We start from the raw sequence: 20,013 nt of genomic DNA, 5'->3' as shown, positions 1-20,013 counted from the left end.
TGCTGCACCTCAGTCCTTATAGGTAAAGCAAGGACGGCGGAGACTTCACGTCAAATACAAACAACAACATTCATTTAACTAGACGCGTTATATGGCAGGGTCGACCCAGGGACGAGACAGCTATGCAGCGACCATGATTCCGGGCAGCAGCAGCAATCGGCCAGCACGGGAGATAGCCTCTTTACTTCGTGGCAGCCAAGGCGCCAGGGCCACGCGCAGGCTGACCCTTTTGAAGAGTGTAAGTTGGCCACGCGCACCGCTACTGCGCAACACGTGGCGCTATCTCTTGATAGCCGGTGTGCGTGGTTCCCACGACGTACAGTACAGAGTGACAAGTTTCGAGAAAATTTTACGCACGCCCCCCACCCCCTCTCTATCACTGTCAAGCAAACCGTTTCCTGACACCATCTTGCTACGCCTATATGCAAACAATAGCACACGATTAAGACGTCGGAATGCGAAAATAGCTTTTTACGTGATAACGTGTATGAGTGAAGACGTTAACGACAAAAAACGCGGGATAGTTTAGTGCAGCGAAGGTCAGGCCACCGGTGGAAACACCGTTCTTCTTTTGCTGTCCGCACCGCGTGCGATGCAGTCCTGTCAATGGCAAGTTTCCCGCCACGTCAGTGTGTTGTTTCGCTCCACTATTGCCAAATACCGGAAGCAACAGGCCGCAGTTAACTGAGTTAAGTGTTAAGCAAGGTTCCATAAAAAAACACTCGTTGAGCAGCTATTTCTAAATACCAGGTGCAATACGCTACAGTCAAGTGTTATGCAAGGCTCTATATATAAACCACTCGTTGAACGAAGAACAGTGCAATCTTTCCCCGTCTTACGGCACACATCATGTCCACGGGCACGGTACAGCGGAAGTCCGTTTCCGCATCAAGTGCGTCGCCATGCAGCTCCATCCCCCTTATCGCTTTTCAGGCAATTAGCGTCACACAGCGCTATCGCCATGAAGCAGCCTTGAGTTACCCTTTCCCCTATCTGCTGCTGCCGCTTTCTGAGTTGAACCAACGTGTACTTTAGCTGGGAACCGAAAAGAGTATGCTCGTGGTTCTCTCGTCAGCGTCTGTATCTACTTTACATGCCGTCAACCACCGTGGGGCTTAGCCCTAATACCACACCTGGAGGGCCATCCAATAAGCGAAAAATAGGACTCGCTCAGGAAGTCCCGAAAGCCTCCCTTCTGTTCCGCTTTTTGAGCCGCTGCTCAAGAAAAGTCGATAACTTGTGTTCCAATTTCAACGTGTTCCTCAGACGTGACATCACCGAAACGCGAGCGATGTTTGCGCCGCTAAGATGAGAGCGACCAAGAATCTCGGCGATGCTCTTGATGCTGCGCCGCTTTACCGTCGTTAGGCAGTCGCCTGCAAGCTCTTGAAGGTAAGATCGGTTGCGGCAGCCGTGGCTGAATGCCTGTTTATTCCCTCCTGTGCATGCTCGGTAGAAAAACCCAACAAACAGCAGCAAGTCAACGTCGCGGACGCAAGTTCTGGCCAAAAGGCATTTCAGATGCGCGGTTTTTCTGCAACCCCCAACTATTACAGAACGGAAGCTTCAGCGAGTAATGTGCGCTGGCTATAAAAGAAGGAGACTCGTATCAGTGACGCTGTAGACTAAAGTGGCATATATATGAGTAGCAGTCGTGGTGATCACTCGTTAATTCCAAATAGGCTATTTAAGTGACTACGCTTACTGAGTGCTTCTACCAGCTAATGGCAAACGTAACGCCATTATGAGATATTGTTACTAATAGCCGTTCGCATTCCCTTGCGGCGCTATGAATTAGCGCCTAACTCTTTCAAGATCGTCTACACTGCCGCCTACTCACGAGAATGCATAGCGCTATTTTTTCTTTGCAAATTTCTCCGTATTCACGCATACATGATGTTAAAGGTGAACTATGTGACTTTTAAGGTGGATACGTTAGATGCCTCATCAAGCATGGAATTTTACTGCCTAGCAGCAGCGTCCCGCAACATCGGGAGTGAAGTGAAAAATAAGAATGAAGTCATCATACGTCGTCACAATGACGTCACAGATTGCCAAGTACTGGTGACGGCATCGTGATGCAAAAGTCACTTGTATGACATCGCAGCTTGGTAAAAGGCGCACTGATCTCGGGGCAATGCAAAACAACAGGAATGCTTTCGGAGGGTAGCGGGACAGAATCAAAACATCAGTAAGGCAGAAAAAAAGAAGGCTTTCGCGTTCGAGGTGCCATAGGTAAGCGACCCAGTGAGTATTTATTGCGCTCGTCTGGCTAGTCTGTTATTTATTAATTCAACTAATACACCAATTTTTCATGCAGTGTATACAGTATTTATAATAGCCTATGTTGTAGGATGCAATGAAATGCAATTAAGTTCAGAAACCATTCTAAATTTCTGGTAACACCACGGCCCGCATATTACGGGCCGCTAGAATGTGTCACACGTGGTGAGGACAGATAATTTCACAAGGCGTGAAAAGGCTGTGCTTAACATGAGTTCTTTTCCCTGTTTTGCGAAGATGAAAGCGATACCAGCCATGATGTGCGGAAACACGTGAGCTGCACAAATGCGCAGCACCATGCCTTTACTAGGAAGTAGCTATACTGCTTTTGAGAAGCGACATGTATTCGATATTATATTGCCACACACACTACCTTATTGCGTGTCTATGAGAGCATAGTCACCCACATGACTTCTCTAAATAGGATAAAAACACAACCCTTTGTTTTTCATAAAAAAGTTCCATCGGTATACCGGCTTCTCCGGAATGAAGACACTTGACAGTATTTTGGCGATAGCCTTCGTGACATTCACCATAGGCACGTATGAACGCGCTTTTTTTATACGCCTTAGGTAACACATGTCATGCAATATATTATGTTAATCATACCGCTATTACTGTCACACGTAAGGCCAAAAAATATATTTAATATTGTTTCAGGTTTCTTATAACATGTGGTGCTCCAAGCCACACATAGGCTTTATACAACATTATTTTCTATAGTGAAGCATGATGAGCGGGTGTGTGCGTCAATTCTCATATAAAAGATTAGGCACATCTGCACAAGTCAAAGTTATTGCCTGTTCATGTCCAGTTAAAAAAAACATCACCGCAGCAACAACAAAGTAAGACAAAAAAAGCAGTGTAAAACCCCCATAATGCATTGATATTGTGTCGTTCATGTCTTCTGCGTTTGTTTTGTTCTACGCTGGCTTTCATACTATTTAAGGACTTCAGGCACGTATCTGACAAAACGTGCCTTTCTTTTTCTCCATCATTCAACATACCAAAATGCTGTTGTCTTCAGGTGTCTGAAGTTAAAAAAAAAGCTCGTGGCTTATCTGTAGGTCAGGGAAAGTAAATGTTCATTTTAATATGGGCAAGCAAACACCATTCAAATTTATCAAGGAGAGTCTAACAGTAGAACACGCATGGCGTGATAGGCAACTCTATTGAGAGTTTAAGGTACGCAGGTGCAGTTTCGGACGACGTGATCACTCTGGATGCTACGTTCTTCTTAATTGCTTAGTTCATAACCATCATCATAATACTGACCACTACCACCCCCGGGACAAAGCATCTCCCATGTAATACCACGTTATACTCTGCCATGTTATACTTCAAACTTCTTCATTATTAATGGTAAATTAATCTATTCCCAGAAAAATCAAACGCATGAGGATGAGACATAAAATTAGTTGGGAAGATTAGATTAATAATTTTTAATTAGGCTAGATAAATTAACTATCTTATAAAACAACGAAGTTGCGCTATGAATCGCAGTGAGAAAGTTTGGGCTTGGTTTGCCAAACACCCAATTGAACCGTTCTAACTTCCTATGTATTGTTCAAGGTAAAAATAAGAAAGTGCAAAATTAAATCGCGTATCACGTGCAAAGAATATTAATGCAACAATATCGGGGGGTTTCTTCTTTTCATTTGCCCAGGCTTGTCTGTAGAGAGGCACAGAGTGAAAAAAAATGAGAGAAAGGCAGGGAGCTCAACCAAGATTGTAACATCCAGTCTGCTACCCTGCATTTAGGGGAGGGGGAGAAAAAGCAGAATTGAGGAGAAAAGTAAGCGTGCGAAAAAAAAACGAATACAAGGAGGAGGAGGAGAAAGAAGGTGTACAGAGGGTAGGTGTAGATCTGGAAGATACCATAGCCTGTTTAGTAGGCAACTGCCATACACAAACTTTGGTGCGAAAAGACAGCGCTGCTTGTCTGACTGACCCTCTCCTGCAATGCCCCAGCTTCCAGTTACAATTGAGTTTCTTGATGCGTGACCGAGACGGAACGACCACGTTAGACACTGTCGCTCATTTTGAGTTACAAACGAGATATCCTTCGACTGCGTGCGTCTGGATTTGCGCGCTTTTATTGCACAATAAGACCAGGAGGATTCGTGTGATGCGTTCTCTTCCCGCTCTGTTTGCTGGAAGTTACGGTCGCCGGACAACAAAGCATCCATTCTCATTGGTGGAAGCTTCGATCCCTGACAAGCCGAATCCCTTTCTTTGACCTTTTTCAGTGAACTTCGCTGCAGTAGCATGCTCTGGGTCGCCCCGTGTCTAGCAAGGATTCATCTCTCTATGCGGATATTAAGAGACTTTGCGCGCGCCTATTTTCTACTTGGGAACATGTCTCTCCTTTCAGGCTGGCTCCTATATGCTGGGACGCAGTGTGCATACGCCATTGCCGACCGTAGAGCTCAGCAGAGTGTGGGCTGGCAGTTTCTATATATCAGCCGGTCTGACGCATGCGGTATTCAACACACTTGGAGAGCGAACAGGTAAAAACGATAACCACAAAAATGCCTCACGTTATTTCCCACGTCAAATCCTAAAGGGACGCTGAAGCAAAACAACGCAACCGTTTCGCTTGCTAAATCGTATTTTTAGAACACTGATGTCGTTTTATCATCATATGTTTATTAGTAGATGACACAATCAAGGTCGAAATTTAGTTTTTGAATTTCACGCCGAAATGTTCGAGTTTGACATCACGGACATTGAATCATATTTTTCGTAACATAGCGACATTCTCTCAACTTGGTATGTCTAGTTTCTTGCTCAATCGAAAAACAATATAACTTTTGTTTTACCGATCATGAGCCACGCAGGTCCTTCTATGCGCCGTCAAAGCATATGCCATCATGACATTTTCGGGAGGCATTTCAAGGTGGTGTCGTCATCTATACAGTTTCTTTTTCACGCGTTTTCTCGCTTACCTATTTTCTCCTCGATGCAAGCTCGATGATGTTAAAATTGCATAAGAACAATTTACTGATGTAAAAAATAACAATTATCTACTGTCCCTCTAAATGAATACAAAAGTACACCGTTAAATCAATTTAGCTGGGTAGATTATGCTTTCAGAACTCTAGATTCAATAATTTAGCCATGAGAAAATTATTATTAGAGAAACAAATAGCGGTCAGAGTTTTCTTTTTGTAGTTAGCGCCAAGAAATCCAATCTTGAACGTAAGTGTGACTGCACAAAATTAGATCTTCTTGCGTACATTGGGCGCATTAGTACAACGAACGTTTCTCATACTCGTCATGGTAAGCTTTTGAGTCCCTTATAGAACGCAACGCAAGAAAATTTTCACAAAAAAAATGATTACGTAGACTGTTCAACGCGAAAGTTTGTGTTTGTTGATGGGTGTACAACTTTTGCATCTTAGCAAGAGCATCGGGACAAACACTAATGAAAGAGACGTAAACAGGACGAGCATCGACTGTCCCGCACCCGTCCTGTTTACGTGTATCTTTCGTTAGAGTTTGTTCCGTTGCGATTGCTAAAATGCACAAGTTACGTGGGCTGACTACGTGGGCTTTAGCAGGTGCCGTCCAATCTTTCCGGAACTTCAAGGTGGCATGACTATTTTCATTTTAGATGCGGAAGCATCTTATACTCGCGCCTTGTAGTGCGCCATCCGCGCCGTCCGCACCGCTTCTCGAACATTCGACAGCTGACGCGCGCGCATGCGCCGTCGCGCCGTCGCCCACTCTTCCACTATCTGTGCATCCCTTCCTCCTCTACACACCGCGCGCGCTTCACTCCTCCACCATCTGTGCACCCTTCCTCCTCTACACACCGCGTTCGACATCTACAATTCTCCTGATTCTCCAGTGGACGCGCATGTGGCGTCGCGCTTCGAGAACATTCAACAGCTGACAGTGCAGGCGCCGTCGCGCTGTATATATACTCAAGGTCGGCGCTCGCTCGCTCAGTTGCCGCTCGTCGGTTGGTTTGTACGGCGCGTCGACGTCCAAGGTCGCGGTGAAATGAATTCCAACGAATCCACAAACACAATGATCGACGTCCCTTCGACCAGCGCCGCCCTTTCGCATACGTGTGTACGTGTTCACTCATTTAACACCCCCTCCTACAACCACGTTAACCAATTTAGCCATCGACCCAAGTAAGTCGCAATTTAACACCCCATTTCACAACCACGTTAACCAATTTAGCCATCGACCCAAGTAAGTCGCACTTTAACACCCCGTTAACCAATTATATGCTCCGCATCCTCCTCAGTGTTCCCCCGAGGGAAGCTGCGGGCAATTTTTTTTCTTTGTGTGATTTTCCGCTTACAAAGCGTGTTCACGCACTAAGCGTGTTGCTTTCGGTATCGCGTGATTTAAATTTACTAATACTAGAAAAATTTTTTTTTTTACTTTTAGCGTTCTTTTATGAGACAGCTAATGAAGCTTCTCTGAATGTCTGTCGTCTGCTCACCACGCAAAGATGAAATGTCTTTAGTTAGTTTGTTAAATTTGTACAATTTTTGTGGCACACTTTGCCCTCTCAAATATCAACATTTGTGTATATACGGGCCTCCGCCACGGTGTATCAGTGGCTAAGGTACTCGGCTTTATAGTTTATAACCATCAAACTGCAGCTTTTTCAGCTGTAGGTATAGTTATAAATATGTTAAGGAGCGTCTCACAAGTCTGCTTCACGGGCCCAAGCATTCCCCAATGTGTTTCTTTGGTAATGTACAAAACACAAAGGCCCCACTATATTTCGAAAGTATACATTATTAATCACCATACATTGGTTTTACGAGCTTCACAATAACATCTGCCCGTGGCTTCCCCCTCCTCCTTTCCAAGTAACCAAGCAACCTTCTTCCATAATGTTGTTTTTCTCTCTGTGTACCCCTAACTCATTGACACGCGTATGGTTGAGCACTTTTTGTTTTGCTGTCTTTTGCAGGAACGACTCTGTGATGGCGCCACTACTGCGGGGAAGAATTCCAGTCTTTATTGCGGCCGCCACGTGCGCAACAATCATTTTCTTATGCGGTTAGTGGGTACGAATAACACGAAGCAAAATAGTGTAAACTTTAGTATGGAAGCTGTCTCAGCCAATTTTAGCCAGGAGGACGAGGAGGAAAAAATAAGCGGAAAATTTTAGCCAGAGTTTGAAAATCTGCCTACGCAGTCTCGGACAATGCGTCAGAATGCGTCTTGCTGACCACATTATGGAGCCAGTCATGCTATTTCTAGATATGCTTAATTGCTTAATTAGGCAACTATAATTAAAATCTTGTCATTCAGTGAAGCGGAAGAAAATTCAAATGAGACGTTGCGGATTGGTATTGAAATAGGTTTGATTCGAAAGCTTCTAACTTTTGGTTTATTGTGTACAGGTGTCTTCCTGTTTGCTGCAGATGCCTGCCAAATACAAAAATAAAGCAAATACCGCATGACATGCTCCTTGCGCATCGCCATCGTATAGTAGTCTCTAACATTGAGCGGGCAAGCATTTTGCTAGCTAATTCAGTTAGTTATTGGCTATTTCCTCTTATGCACTGTTGATGTGTGATAAACACCACTGGTGGCGTTTGTCATGCCAGTGATGTGCCACGATTGGTATAACCGCTAGAGCACTAGTGATTTTTCTGAGCATCTGCTGCCTGACGCCCAGCGCCACGCCAACATCTTGCATTCATAAGAAATGCTGTTCAAGAAGCTTAAACAGAAAGTTAAACGTTACTAACGCTATGAAAACTTTTAATACTTGGTACTTGAGTATTGTTAGGCTAATACCGTACTTCGATTTGTCCATATACAACTAGCGCGTTAAGCTTAGTGATAAATGCGTCGGTGGCAGCGGGAAGCTGTGAAAGGCGGCGTACGTCTCGGCTTAGCGAATTTGCTCACAAGCAATGAGCAGTGTCTAGTACTATCTTAAAGTTGGTCTAAACTAAGTCTGATGTGTGTTAGTATTGGGTAACGTCAGTTACTTGATGGTTACTTTCAGATAGTGCTGCTTAAACTGCGAGTAATGTCTCGCAGTATTAACTAGTAAATACTGCCGCAGGATCATGTTGCCATATGCTGCTTAAGTGACATAATTTCTATGAATGCTTACGCACAATGCCGCTATTCCTCCATAAGAAGTACCGCCTTCATTTTAACGCGATAGTGTTAAAGAGCTTGCTTCGCGGGAATTCCAGTGTCGGCGTCATTGGCGGTGAGCGAAATATCTTCATCATAAGAATGACCCAAAAATCGACAACGATGCAAATGAAATAATCGAATAAGAAATTCCTAGAGCAGAGTGGGGACCGTACCAGGGTTGTTTGGATTTGAGTGTGGATCGAACCTGAGTCGTTTGCACGGCAAGCGAATCTTCTAACCCACGGCCATGCTTCTTTTTTATTTTTCCTTCTTTACTGTAGGTCACGCTAGTCTGACAATCGCACATCACACGCGTTAAATGTGTGCCTCTGCTTGTGAAAACAGTGGTAAAAAATAAACTTCCTCTGTTTGAAAATGCAGCGAAAGTAGCTTTCATGCTTCACAAACACACGCGTCCTGTGTATATATGCTTCACAATGCAACATCAAATATTGCAGTAATATTGCATGGTAGAAGCTTTCATTGCCAATAGGCGCCAGAATATGAGATTATCCTAATGGCTCCGCGGTTGAAAGCGGGTACCCCACTACAAAAGGCACATGCACTAATGTGCATATTCCCTTAAGACTGCGTGGTGGGTGCATGACAAACTCAAAAAAGTTTCATGCACTAAGTGTTTGAAGTACGCACTATGAACGGGATGTCGCTATCACGTTAATCTCCTAAATTAGGTACCCCTAATCTTTTTTTTATGTTCTGTTGACGCCACTCCAACATATCTTAGCCTGTTCTTACCTAGTTTATGTAAGTTCTCTTGAAAGCCACTGTGAGTTTTTTGTGTTTGTTTTTAAGCGAAAGCCGACTACGACCTCACTGCAGAGCTTCCGTCTGTAAAAAGGGAGGATATAAAAGCGTCTTGATTGAAGAAAATAGCAGGTTATTTTAGGGTTTCGCTATGAATGCAAAAAGCGGGACAGTTTCTGTTGCTCCGATGTATCAAGGCAATAAAGGACATACTTTAAAGCCAGAGTGATAGCGATGTATCCTGTATACCTATATGTATAGCGTGCCGGGGATTTTGATGGTTGCGTGCCTTTATAAGTAGCTCCGTCCTCGAGCTCCAATATTGGTCGTCTATGTCATGCAGCATGCGCTTAAGTTGATATAAAACGCATTGAAGCGTATGCGCGTGTCACGTTTCGCACAGAGACAGTGAACTGCACCCGTGCATACACGCCGCATGCTTTTCAGTCGCCAGGAACCGTAATGAGAACGGAGTCGGCTTCCCAAAAGAGAAGCAAAAAAGTTCTCGTAATGATACGGGAACGTACGGTTAAAAGAAACCTTAAAAAAAATTGTTGGTATCCCTGACTTGTGCTCTGTGTATTGAGTAAAGAGAACTACAAAGATTACAAAGAGGTAACTGTATAGGCTGAGACCCAGTTTTGTGGTGGCACTGTTGCTACACCTTAGTATGAACTCTTTAAGAGTCGAAGACTTGTAACTTGAGCATATTTCCCCGGGTACGTTATTTTGACTCGACTTCACCCTCTCGTATCAGCGGGGAGTACTTTCTTTGAGCAAAAACTTTTATTTTAGAGTAGCTCGCATACTTTAGTGTAGCGCTACGAGTGTGTGGAGATGGCTTCGTCAGCTTAACATTGTGGTATACGTGGCGCTCCTGATTCTGAACATAAAGCGGACCAGCCTAGCGGTTTATATCGTCAGTGTACACTTGGTGTCTTTGTTTCACGGTATTTTACGCACCTGGCTTTTTATTGAACTCCTAACCTTTTTTTAAGTTAAGTAGACGTCTTAGTTTATGGCGATGTTTTGTACAAAGTATAGTGTTTGACCTCAAAAGTGTAGCATCTCAGAAAACAAACTCGGTAATCTTTGTGTACACTACATTTAGGTAGGAAAATGTTGAAGCACAGATCTGGTGATGGAATAAGATAGAGATAGAGAACGAGGGAGGGAAAGAAAATGAGCGAATGAATGAGCGAGAAACATCAAGTTTAAATACGTGGTCAACAAACAAACTTTCAGTCTACAACTACAGTTAAAGCTTCTCCGAGCAATGGGGTAGGTTTTGCCAGTATTCTTAGAGCATAAACTGTTATGAGATTACAACAACAACTAATTCCTTGAAATTATCATCCGCCGCCACCGGTGTCCGTCACAGAAATCGGCCGCAGCTAAAGTAAAATAATTACAGGTACTCAATCGACACATCCGTCATGGCAATCAAAGGTTCTACTGTTGAACAACGCGTGCGCGTAGAACTTTGCAAAAAAAAAAAGATAACCTGTACAAGCTTCATGTCAGGTGGAAAACGGATGTAGTTTTGTGGGGCAGAAGAGCAGTTCCGCCCCGGACCTTCACACAATGTGAGTTGTGTAAGGAGTTGTTGGCGAAAAGTGGCCCACTAATTACAAAGGGCAAATTCATATAGCCGTCGTAATACGGAACGACTGCGTGCATATTTTGTAAAAACTGCCTCCGTGGTTACTCAAGCATCGCTGGAGTTGCTGTGCACTGCGGAGCAGGAGCGATCATTCCTTCATTCGTGAACGGCGTAGTGCATCTTAATGGTTTTATTTGCACTTCTTCTGGTCTTCTTTCCATTAAAAAAAAAGATGAATTTGTTCCAACTATGCTGAAGGCGGTTTTATTCATTCTTCTTTATGATATCGTGCTCTCTCATTTTCTCTTAGAATAACGCGTTCGATGCTCTGTCAGCTGACTCTAATTGTCTCTGTTTCTTTCTCTCATTCAATCTTCTTTTAGGAAACACTGTGCAGAAAACGCATAAAGAGTAACGCTTTCACACTTCTAGACCTATGCTTGTGCCGCTTTCTGGTTAAAACTGCACCGCCGCCTTTACTTAGGTCACCGCCAAGCATAGGTAGGCAAACTCGCTCATGAATACACTGACTCTGACGCACTCAGACTCGAATCGAGCCGTGAGTTTCACTCCGAGTGCGTCCGGTTGAAGAAAAAATTTTTCTGAGTGCGAGTCCGAGTGAGTTTGGCTTAGAAAAATTTTCGTGAGTTTAAGTCCGAGTAAGTCCAAAGCGCAAGATCTATTTCTTAAGTGAGTCTGAGTGAGTTAAACATTTTTCTTTTGCCGACCTATGGTCATACCTACTCATCTTCAGCATTATCATCAGCCTTACTTGGATTTACGTTTACTTATGTTTACTTACCACGTCTACTTACACGTATTACAAAGCAGTTTTTTCATACACGACTTCAATATTTATTAATTAGAAGCATGGATTACACTCGTAACTTATTCGGAGGCACTCTACCAATGGCGCCAAGAAGAGCGCTTATTACGTAAAATATTGATGTTATAAAACAATGACACCATGGTCGAAAAACATAATTCTAGGCTGACGGACTCATGAGTCGACTCATTCGGCTTACTCAAACTCAGGTTGAGTGGCGAGTCCGAATCTGAGTGATTTCGGGTGAGTAATGTTTTGGCGAGCTTGAGTCCGAGTGAGTCCGGCTCAAGAAAATTATCGTGATTGTGAGACCGAGTAGGTCTGGCTCAAAAAAAAAAAAAAAAACTTGGGTGAGTGTGAATCCGACTGCGTCCTAAGGGCAAGATATATTTTATGAGCGAGCCTGACTGAGTTCAACAAGTTTTGCTGAACTTCGCCGCCGAGTCGATGAAACTGGGCGATGGAATTTTGCAGGCCTTCAAATCACGCACTTCAGTGGTGGACGACGGGGAACGAGCTTCGATGTGTCGGCGGGATGCCCACGGTGGACGCCGACTGCGTCGCAAGACACGTTTACGGAAAACGAAGCTCCGGCGGTACCGACTGTGTACGTGGTCACGCCCACGTACCGAAGGCCGACGCAGATACCGGATCTGGTGCGCGTCGCCCAGGCTCTCATGCTCGCCACTGGAGTGTTCTGGGTTCTCGTCGAAGACTCCACTCGTCCCACAGAGGCAGTACGTTCATTGAGGTCCTACATTTATTTCCCCTGCAATTACCGGGAGACTTGCTTTGCCTCGTGTTTGATACAGAGTACAGGATACAGTAGTTTAAGAACTTCACAATGGTACAATGACGTTGTCTCGGGCCAGTTGGTTATTCATGATCGTGAAAATAACAGCGCAAAAGAGGGAGGCCTGACACCACAGAAGTGGTATTAGCACTTTGTCTTAACGTTTCTCCTTTGTCCCTGTGTCTTAGTCCTTCGTCTTTTGTGCTGGTTTTTTTCACAATCGTAGTTTAAGAAATTGACCCAGCAAAACGAGGCAACTTCTGAAGGCAACGAACTAACAATCTAAACTTAAGTAGGTCAAAGCTTGTTATAAAATGGCTTTGTCCACGGAAAAACTGCTATCTCAAACTAAACTTCAATAGCATTTTATTTAGAAAGGTGTCAAAATTCATACTTTGAAAAATAAAGAAGCGAATGTCCTGATCTTTCCTAACTCATCACTGTCAATGCCTTAGCTATGTTTGTGTCAGAATGACAGCCACGTTATCCCTTCTAAAAATTACGACGAAGTAGTGTTAACGAACATACAGCTACAAAAACTCCAAATTAGAGCAAGTACGAGTCACGTAGTGGTGAGCCAAAATCACACAGAGGCAAGTATTGTAACTAAATGTTGTGCACGCTTATGATCTGTCCATAAGTAACTTATTCTGTAGACAAACGTGTTACGTAGCCTCCTGTGTTTTTTTTTTTTCAGAAAGACGCTTCATTGAATTGATTTATATGCGGAAGCATCGTTTTCAAAATGGGTAAACCCACTTCCTGATATATATACAGTGCAATCGCTCTCGTGCAATTATGATCACAACAAGACTCAGTATTGCTGGACAAGTCTCTTGGTATTTTTCCACCTGAGTCATCAATGGAAGTGTATAAATGAGGCCAAAGCAAAACTACTATTTAGAGAGCCATTCATTAAGGTCGCATAACCGTCAAATAGTCGCAGCTGTTTCTGCCTTTGCGGCAGGCTGTGAATGTTGTCGCATATTCTTAGGAAGTGAACGACATTTCAGCCTCGTTCTATCGAGTTAATTTTTTTCTAACGGCGCCTAGTGGCCCTTTTCCTTCCTGAGGTACCGCTGTTTTATGCAACGTTCACCTTGTTATATATCTATTGAGATACTTGTAACCAAATGAATTAGACTGCTGTCTGTAACATGGTGCCGGATATGTGATGCGATGTACTATGGCATGTCGTCATCTGCTGTTTCTCTGCAGGAAATGTTCCTGTATGCTTACATGTACATTAAAACACATGATGATAATAACGATATGTTGAAATAATTATAACGATATGCCAAACGCATATGAGACGAGAGGTCTATCGTTACTTCGAACCCACCGTCGATCACGCCAATGAACGGTCTGCTAACTTGTATTCCCCCGTGACTTCAATTGGACTTGGTGAACACAGGTTTCCCGTCTACTCCGCGACTGCGGCATCCCGCACGTCCATCTCCTGGGACCCTGTCCACCGGAGCTGCGAACGCGGGTCAAAGGTCGTGGCGTGTCGGCACGCCGTACGGCTATTGCATGGGTGCAGGCGAACGCCACGTTGCCTGGCGTCTTGTACTTCGCCGACGATGATAACAGCTATGATTATCGGCTGTTCGACGAGGTGAGCCTTCCCAGTCAGTAATTTGTCAACTAAACAAACAAACGAAAAATAGTCGCATGTTCCAATGATCATTCGAAAGCGATATGACCATGTTTAAAAGCGGTGAGTTCAGCACTCTACGACAAGAAAAAGCAAGCTTGCAAATAATGTTCATTCTTCCTTGTTGTGTACTGGCCTCTTTATTATAGTTGTAAATTGCTCTTTCACGTTAATTATATGGAGCCTCCAGAGCTTTCTGAAACAACCACCAGAATATTTCATAAGCGTGTCTTGTTAAAACACTTCTGACCGTTCAACGTAGTGGGGATTTATATAATCACGTACGAAACTTCCTTTATGCTCTTAATCCTGCGCATGAACCATGTTTACAAAATCGTCGCGTACTAAATGTATTTCTGCATGTATATTGATATTAACATTAGCCATCTGTGTAGTTCTTGAGCTCAACGGGCGTACGAACTACCTCTTTGTTTACGAAATCATAATACTTACCACAGCTATGAAATTGTTTCAAGGAGTGAAACCTCTAAGCGGCTGTTTGCATAAGTTCAGTTAGGTGACTCCTATCTACTCATCTTCAAAATTAATACCAGACTTATGTCGGCTTGCCTTTACACTCAAGCCTATGCGCACATATCTCTATGAAGTAGCGTTCATGCGCCACCTCAGTATTTATTGGTCAAAGGCATGCCTTAGCGGAGGGGAGGGAGGGGGGGTCTCGACGTCTCCCTGTAAACTCTATTTCAGGAAGTTATTGTGGAAAAGAACTCGTGTTAGTCGCGTATGTCATGAAAATGTCCTGACTAGGCTGGAACTATTGATTACCCGTATATAAAGGTACAATATTGGACATTAAACACCATTGACATTATGGTTGAAAAAGGTAAGTTTAGGCTAACGAACTCATCATCATTCAACTCACTCAGGCTCAGTGCAAGCTGTCAGACTGAGCATGAGTGTGTTTGGCTCAGTGATGCTCGGTTGAGTTTGAGTTCAAGTGAGTGTGCTTGGTTAAAAATTTAGTGAGCCCTAATCCGATTGAGTTCGGTTGACGAAAATTTTGCTGTGTCCCAGTTCAAGTGAATCCTCAAAGCAAAATATATTTTGTGACTGAGTGGGAGTGAGCACCAATTTTTTTTTCCACCAACCTCCGTGTGCATGTTCGTGTGCATACAGATTCACCCGTAAAAAACTGTGACTTACATTGACGGCCATGCACACGATAAAACGTGAGCGCGAAATCATTTCGTTTTACAGCGCACCATATGTCGCATGCAGAACAGAGAAAATGCATTCTGTGGAACGACAACCCATGAATAATACTTTAGCGAGTAACGCATTACTCCTCGTTGATCTAGATCCGGTGGACACAGGTTGTGAGCGTGTTCCCGGTGGGATCCATGAGGATCACCGGATTCAGCAGTCCCGTGGTGGTGGACGGCAGCGTGGTGGGCTTTCATGACCCGTACCTCCACAAGCGACACTTCGCCGTCGACATGGCCGGCTTCGCCGTCAACCTGCGTCTTCTGATCAACAACACGCACGTCTACATGCCCCACAAGGAAGGGCGCCAGGAAACCGAATTCCTCGAAAGCCTGAACATATCAATTTCAGACCTCGAGCCACTGTGCGAGAATGCCACAAAGGTATGAAATGCTCTCCCAGTCAGTTTATAAAACAGGCGCTACGGCTTTCTTCTTCCTGAAAGTTTTTCTTGATGAACGACAGTTTAGGGAAGAGATTAAGAACTCGTGTCTTTGTTAACGTCACATATTGAGACCTCCTGGAAGCTGATCAATATAACCTCGCATACCTTTAGGCGGCATGCTGCAAAAATTATTCGTCAGCTGCCAGCTCGCATAAAGGTAACGCGCTAGGTGTCGCCATCTGGCACACAAATTGTTATACTCAGGATTACGCGCACAATAATACCTTAAAAAGTGGGAAGGGTACACAAGTGCCGCCGCGACTCATTTGGCAGAGCACGCTGCGAATGTTAGCTTCACTCCCTACTGTCGACAATTTGTTTTTCCGTGTACAATAATTACATTCCCATCATATCATAATTAATACACAACTACAACTACAAAATACTCAAACAAGACCATGATTCGTACCCTTTTCGAGCAAATGAAACTGTGTCAGATTTATAAATTTATACCAAATTGTGTGATTAAGTAGTATATATATAATGTCAAATTTACAGACATAGAAATACTGAGATTGGCGCGAGATGAGTCGAGTAAAGAGATTATATAAGACGGAAGAGGCACTGCAGAAAGCACGTAAGTATATAGTCAACAGCCCAACGGAATCACGTCTAATCGGAGACATACATAGAGGAATAAAACAAGGACGCCAACCAAGGTAAAATGTCCAAAAATTAAAGAAGACCTTGGAAACAGTACGTATCGTGCCGGAAGTTATGAAAGTATGATTCAATTATTCCACCCACTCCCTCAAAATGAATAAGAACAAGATTGCAAGGTGGAAATTGAGATAAATGTCGGCAGGGATAGGAAATTAGATTTACTTACAAGAGGAAACCAGGTTGCACAGAGATTCCGTACTCGGGAAGCTTAGAAAGAAATGTCTAATGTTGGAGCAAAACGGATTTGTGTGAATTAAAATGCATTCAGTGTTGTACTCTGCTGAGAAAACACTGCTATCTCCTAAAACAGCGCTTGCCCTTGGAACCCTTGTGTTCTCTTTTTTATTTGTTTACCATGTTCTCTATGGTGAAATATTACAAGTAAAAAAAAAGAAAGAAATCGTCCTCAAGTAATGTTTCAAGACCTATTAACATCCGAACAGGCTAACTCTTTGCGGCAATCATAGCTCTCGCATAGGTATGCGCGGAACAGCGAATGAAGGAAGCATATTGCGATGAAACGCCTCTATAACAAAACGTGCGGGCTTGCATTGATTTTTCGTTATACAGATAACTTTCTTATATGCATCGTGCACTTTGTAACAAGCCCAGTAAAGCTCATGAACATTCTTAGAAATAACAATGTTCATTCACCACACACTCAAATGGCCCTTGGCAATGAAATACAGATTTTTCCTATGTACAGTATTGTCAGTACTGTGGCTTACAGTATGCTCAACTACCACGTGGCTGAGGCCGTCGAGGTTCACGTTGTGCTGTGGTCCGAAGTCAGGGAGTGAGGAGAGACAGATCTGCAGTGCGTCAGATATCGTTTCGTGGTTACAGTCATAACACCGTGTTTCGTAGCTAGCTGCCGTCCCCCGAAGGCTATGATAGCCGGGAAGCTCAAACTCGCAGGCACCTTGCGTTGTGCCAACTCGGTTGCCTGCCGACCCGGCTTGGCCAGGGCAGTCAAGAGCCCACTTCAAGATCGCCTTTTCTTTTTGTAGTTCTTTAAAAGTTCTCGTGAGATGACTTCGCCGCCCCACTCATACGTTTCATTTGGTTCCTGCACGTTACGTGTGTCGCTAAGCGTATTTGTTGTAAAACAGAACAGTTCAGTGACCGGGAGCTCATGACTTAGTTTCGTTAACAGGCAAACTCGCTTAGTGGTCTACGCTGCAATGCCCTTAGCATTACGTGAGAACGGTAGGAATCCATCCAAGTCATGTTGGGATGCTTCGTTGTGTACGCTGTTTTGTAGTAGAAGCTCTCGTTATGGTGGAGTTGTAACACCGTTATTCGCTTTGTAGTTGCGAGCATATCACGTGATGGCCATCTACAATGTACTTCTGACGAATGGAACTATTTAATAGCTGTATCTTCTTTTATTTCACTGTGTGCAATAGCCTTACCAGCTTATGATTTTTAAGAGTGCTCTACCTTGAATTTGCACAAGTCTCGAACTAACCGCAGTGGTATTTCAATATTGTACGGTAAGTATGGCTTTGTATTCGAAAACACACAAAAAACAACATGTTTTTTTTAATATCCGTAGAATCTGAAATGCTCGATTAGATGTGCTTGCAGGATAAATATTAGTGCCGCTCTATGTCCGTGCCCTATTCTTTTTTTAGTGACACGAGCACGGAGCGGCACTTCTAGTTATCCTGCAAGCATATCTGATCGAGCAATTCTGGTTCCCCGAACATTCAGAAACAGTCTTATAAAAGAAAAACTGGTGCGCAAAAATTTGTGGTTCTACATCAAGGGAAAAGCTATATTGAACAGATAGTATACTTGAGCATAGACTTACTTGAGATAAGGACCAATTATGTGTCGACAATAAATGCGATTTCACTGAGTGAGCTCATTCGAACACCGGGCTGTTTTCTTCTAAGCAGCTGTACTTGGCAGCACAGATCTCAACCGCATGCTTTTTTTATACGTGGCCTCCGAGATCCTTATCGGCAGCACGACGAGAAACACACACTTAACCCAGCAACACACTAGGGCACATAAACGGCGACGTGCGAGAGCCGCTAGCAGTAACACGAGTGAAGGATCAGGGCCACCTCAAATTTTTTTTCTTGCTTCACATTCCGTTCTTTAGCGCAGTTTTAGTATGTAAGCACCCTGCGTTTTTTGTTTCCTTTCCAGGTTCTCGTCTGGCACACACAGACTAAACCGTCTACGTTCCCATCGGTGGCAAAGATTAGCAAGAAATATCGGTCGCAGAAGACAAATCTCAACGCGCTGATCCGCTACATCAACTATTAGCGATTTAAATTACTCTTCAGTGACGTCATTGAGAACTCATGTCATCTCAGGTGCGTGTCGATTTTATCTTGGGCTTGGCCTGTTCTTTGTATTGCGACGAAGCTAGCGGGCTCTCGGCACCGATTTCCGCGTCTGGAGAACTCTTAAGAAAAGGTCCCTCGGCTGTTGCTCAAGTTACACGTGACTCAACGTGATGCTTCGACCTCTTCGGATTCTGCGATGCGTCGGAACGCAAACAGACAATTTCAAGCCCTGCGCTTCATTTCATGTATTTCATCCTGGTAGGCATAATGAACAAACGTACGCTGAACAGCGTTCAAATTCTGTAAATTCTTCAAAACGAGGGTGCCAAAGCGAACTGGTCGATGTGTCAATCATGCAAGGACGTCATGGACTTTTGCAAAGAACGCAGTGGCTGGTGCAAGACGTCGTGGTGTCATCAGTGACCCAAGTGGTGTAGAGGTACTTTCTGTGGCCACTTCACATTGCATATTCACAAGCCCATGATACTCCGTAGTACATATTAGCACCACCTTCACCAACATAGCTAACAAAGCTCGCATCTTCTTTGAAAACTGTGTTGCTTCTGTTTCACTTATCGCTACCTGGGGGTCCATGCACACGCTACCCGCACTTCCATACCATACGTGCCTGGACAACTGCCGCACGCAAGCGGTGGGTGAAAGACCATATCGGCGACACTCTTTCGCCCTCTGCTAGCATGCGGCAGGTGTCCAGGCACGTACGATATGGCTATGCGGATAGCGCGTGCAGAGTCCGTTAGCGAGCTTGTATTTTATGTTGATCATATTGACGAAAATCAAAAAGTGGTGGCCTTTCTGTAGAATAAATGTACGTCTACATAACGAATATTTAGCATTTTCCCCATCAAAGGCAGCCCAATCTGGGCATACGTGACAATATTTCATTGTATATTAAAAACACAAAGCAAGCGTTGGCAGGCTAAAGTGCGGTCCAGGAACTTAAGCAGAGCTTACTCTCTGATGGCATTCTGTGTTTCAGTGTATCTTATACGTGTGCCGAATAGCACCCTAAAACATCGTTTAGTGAAACCGCACCACCTTGTTTAGAAGAAGCTTTGCCAGCATCTTTTCTTTTCGCAGTGAGCGTGCTATACGAAGAAAGAATGCCTCGTCTGTTTGCAAGAGTTTCTAAATAAGTGTTTTTTTTTTATATTTGTAGCACAGCTCCCGGTTAATAATAGCCAGACGCATAACAGCCCAGCTCATTTAAAAAAGAATGCATGACCTGTTTAATGTCCTCTGTATATGAATGTGTGTCATAACAGCTGCTTAACCCAATAAAGTTATCGTGTCGTACA

The 20,013-nt window shown here is 43.9% G+C and overlaps 1 protein-coding gene across 4 annotated transcripts; it reads left to right on the top strand.

Annotated features, from left to right (window-relative positions):
* The first annotated feature begins 673 nt into the window (after window positions 1-673).
* On the top strand, window positions 674-20,013 carry LOC142814246 (galactosylgalactosylxylosylprotein 3-beta-glucuronosyltransferase S-like). Of its 4 annotated transcripts, none has more exons than XM_075892627.1 (7): window positions 674-1,392; window positions 4,658-4,793; window positions 7,226-7,322; window positions 12,084-12,346; window positions 13,817-14,020; window positions 15,379-15,666; window positions 18,552-20,013. In XM_075892627.1, exons 2-7 carry the CDS (start codon window positions 4,761-4,763, stop codon window positions 18,669-18,671), a joined length of 1,005 nt encoding a protein of 334 aa, XP_075748742.1. In that variant the 5' UTR covers window positions 674-1,392; window positions 4,658-4,760; the 3' UTR covers window positions 18,672-20,013. The 4 variants fall into 4 exon arrangements, with proteins under 4 accessions (XP_075748742.1, XP_075748744.1, XP_075748743.1 ...); XM_075892628.1 differs by lacking the exon at window positions 674-1,392 and adding an exon at window positions 2,097-2,235; XM_075892630.1 differs by lacking the exon at window positions 674-1,392 and adding an exon at window positions 2,098-2,235 and having other exon boundaries at window positions 7,226-7,314.

This window comes from Rhipicephalus microplus, chromosome 4, assembly GCF_043290135.1.
Source record: "Rhipicephalus microplus isolate Deutch F79 chromosome 4, USDA_Rmic, whole genome shotgun sequence".
In the NCBI taxonomy this organism is placed as follows: domain Eukaryota; kingdom Metazoa; phylum Arthropoda; class Arachnida; order Ixodida; family Ixodidae; genus Rhipicephalus; species Rhipicephalus microplus.
Note: the sequence above shows the minus strand (reverse complement) of the source record. Positions and strands in the feature narration are given on the sequence as shown.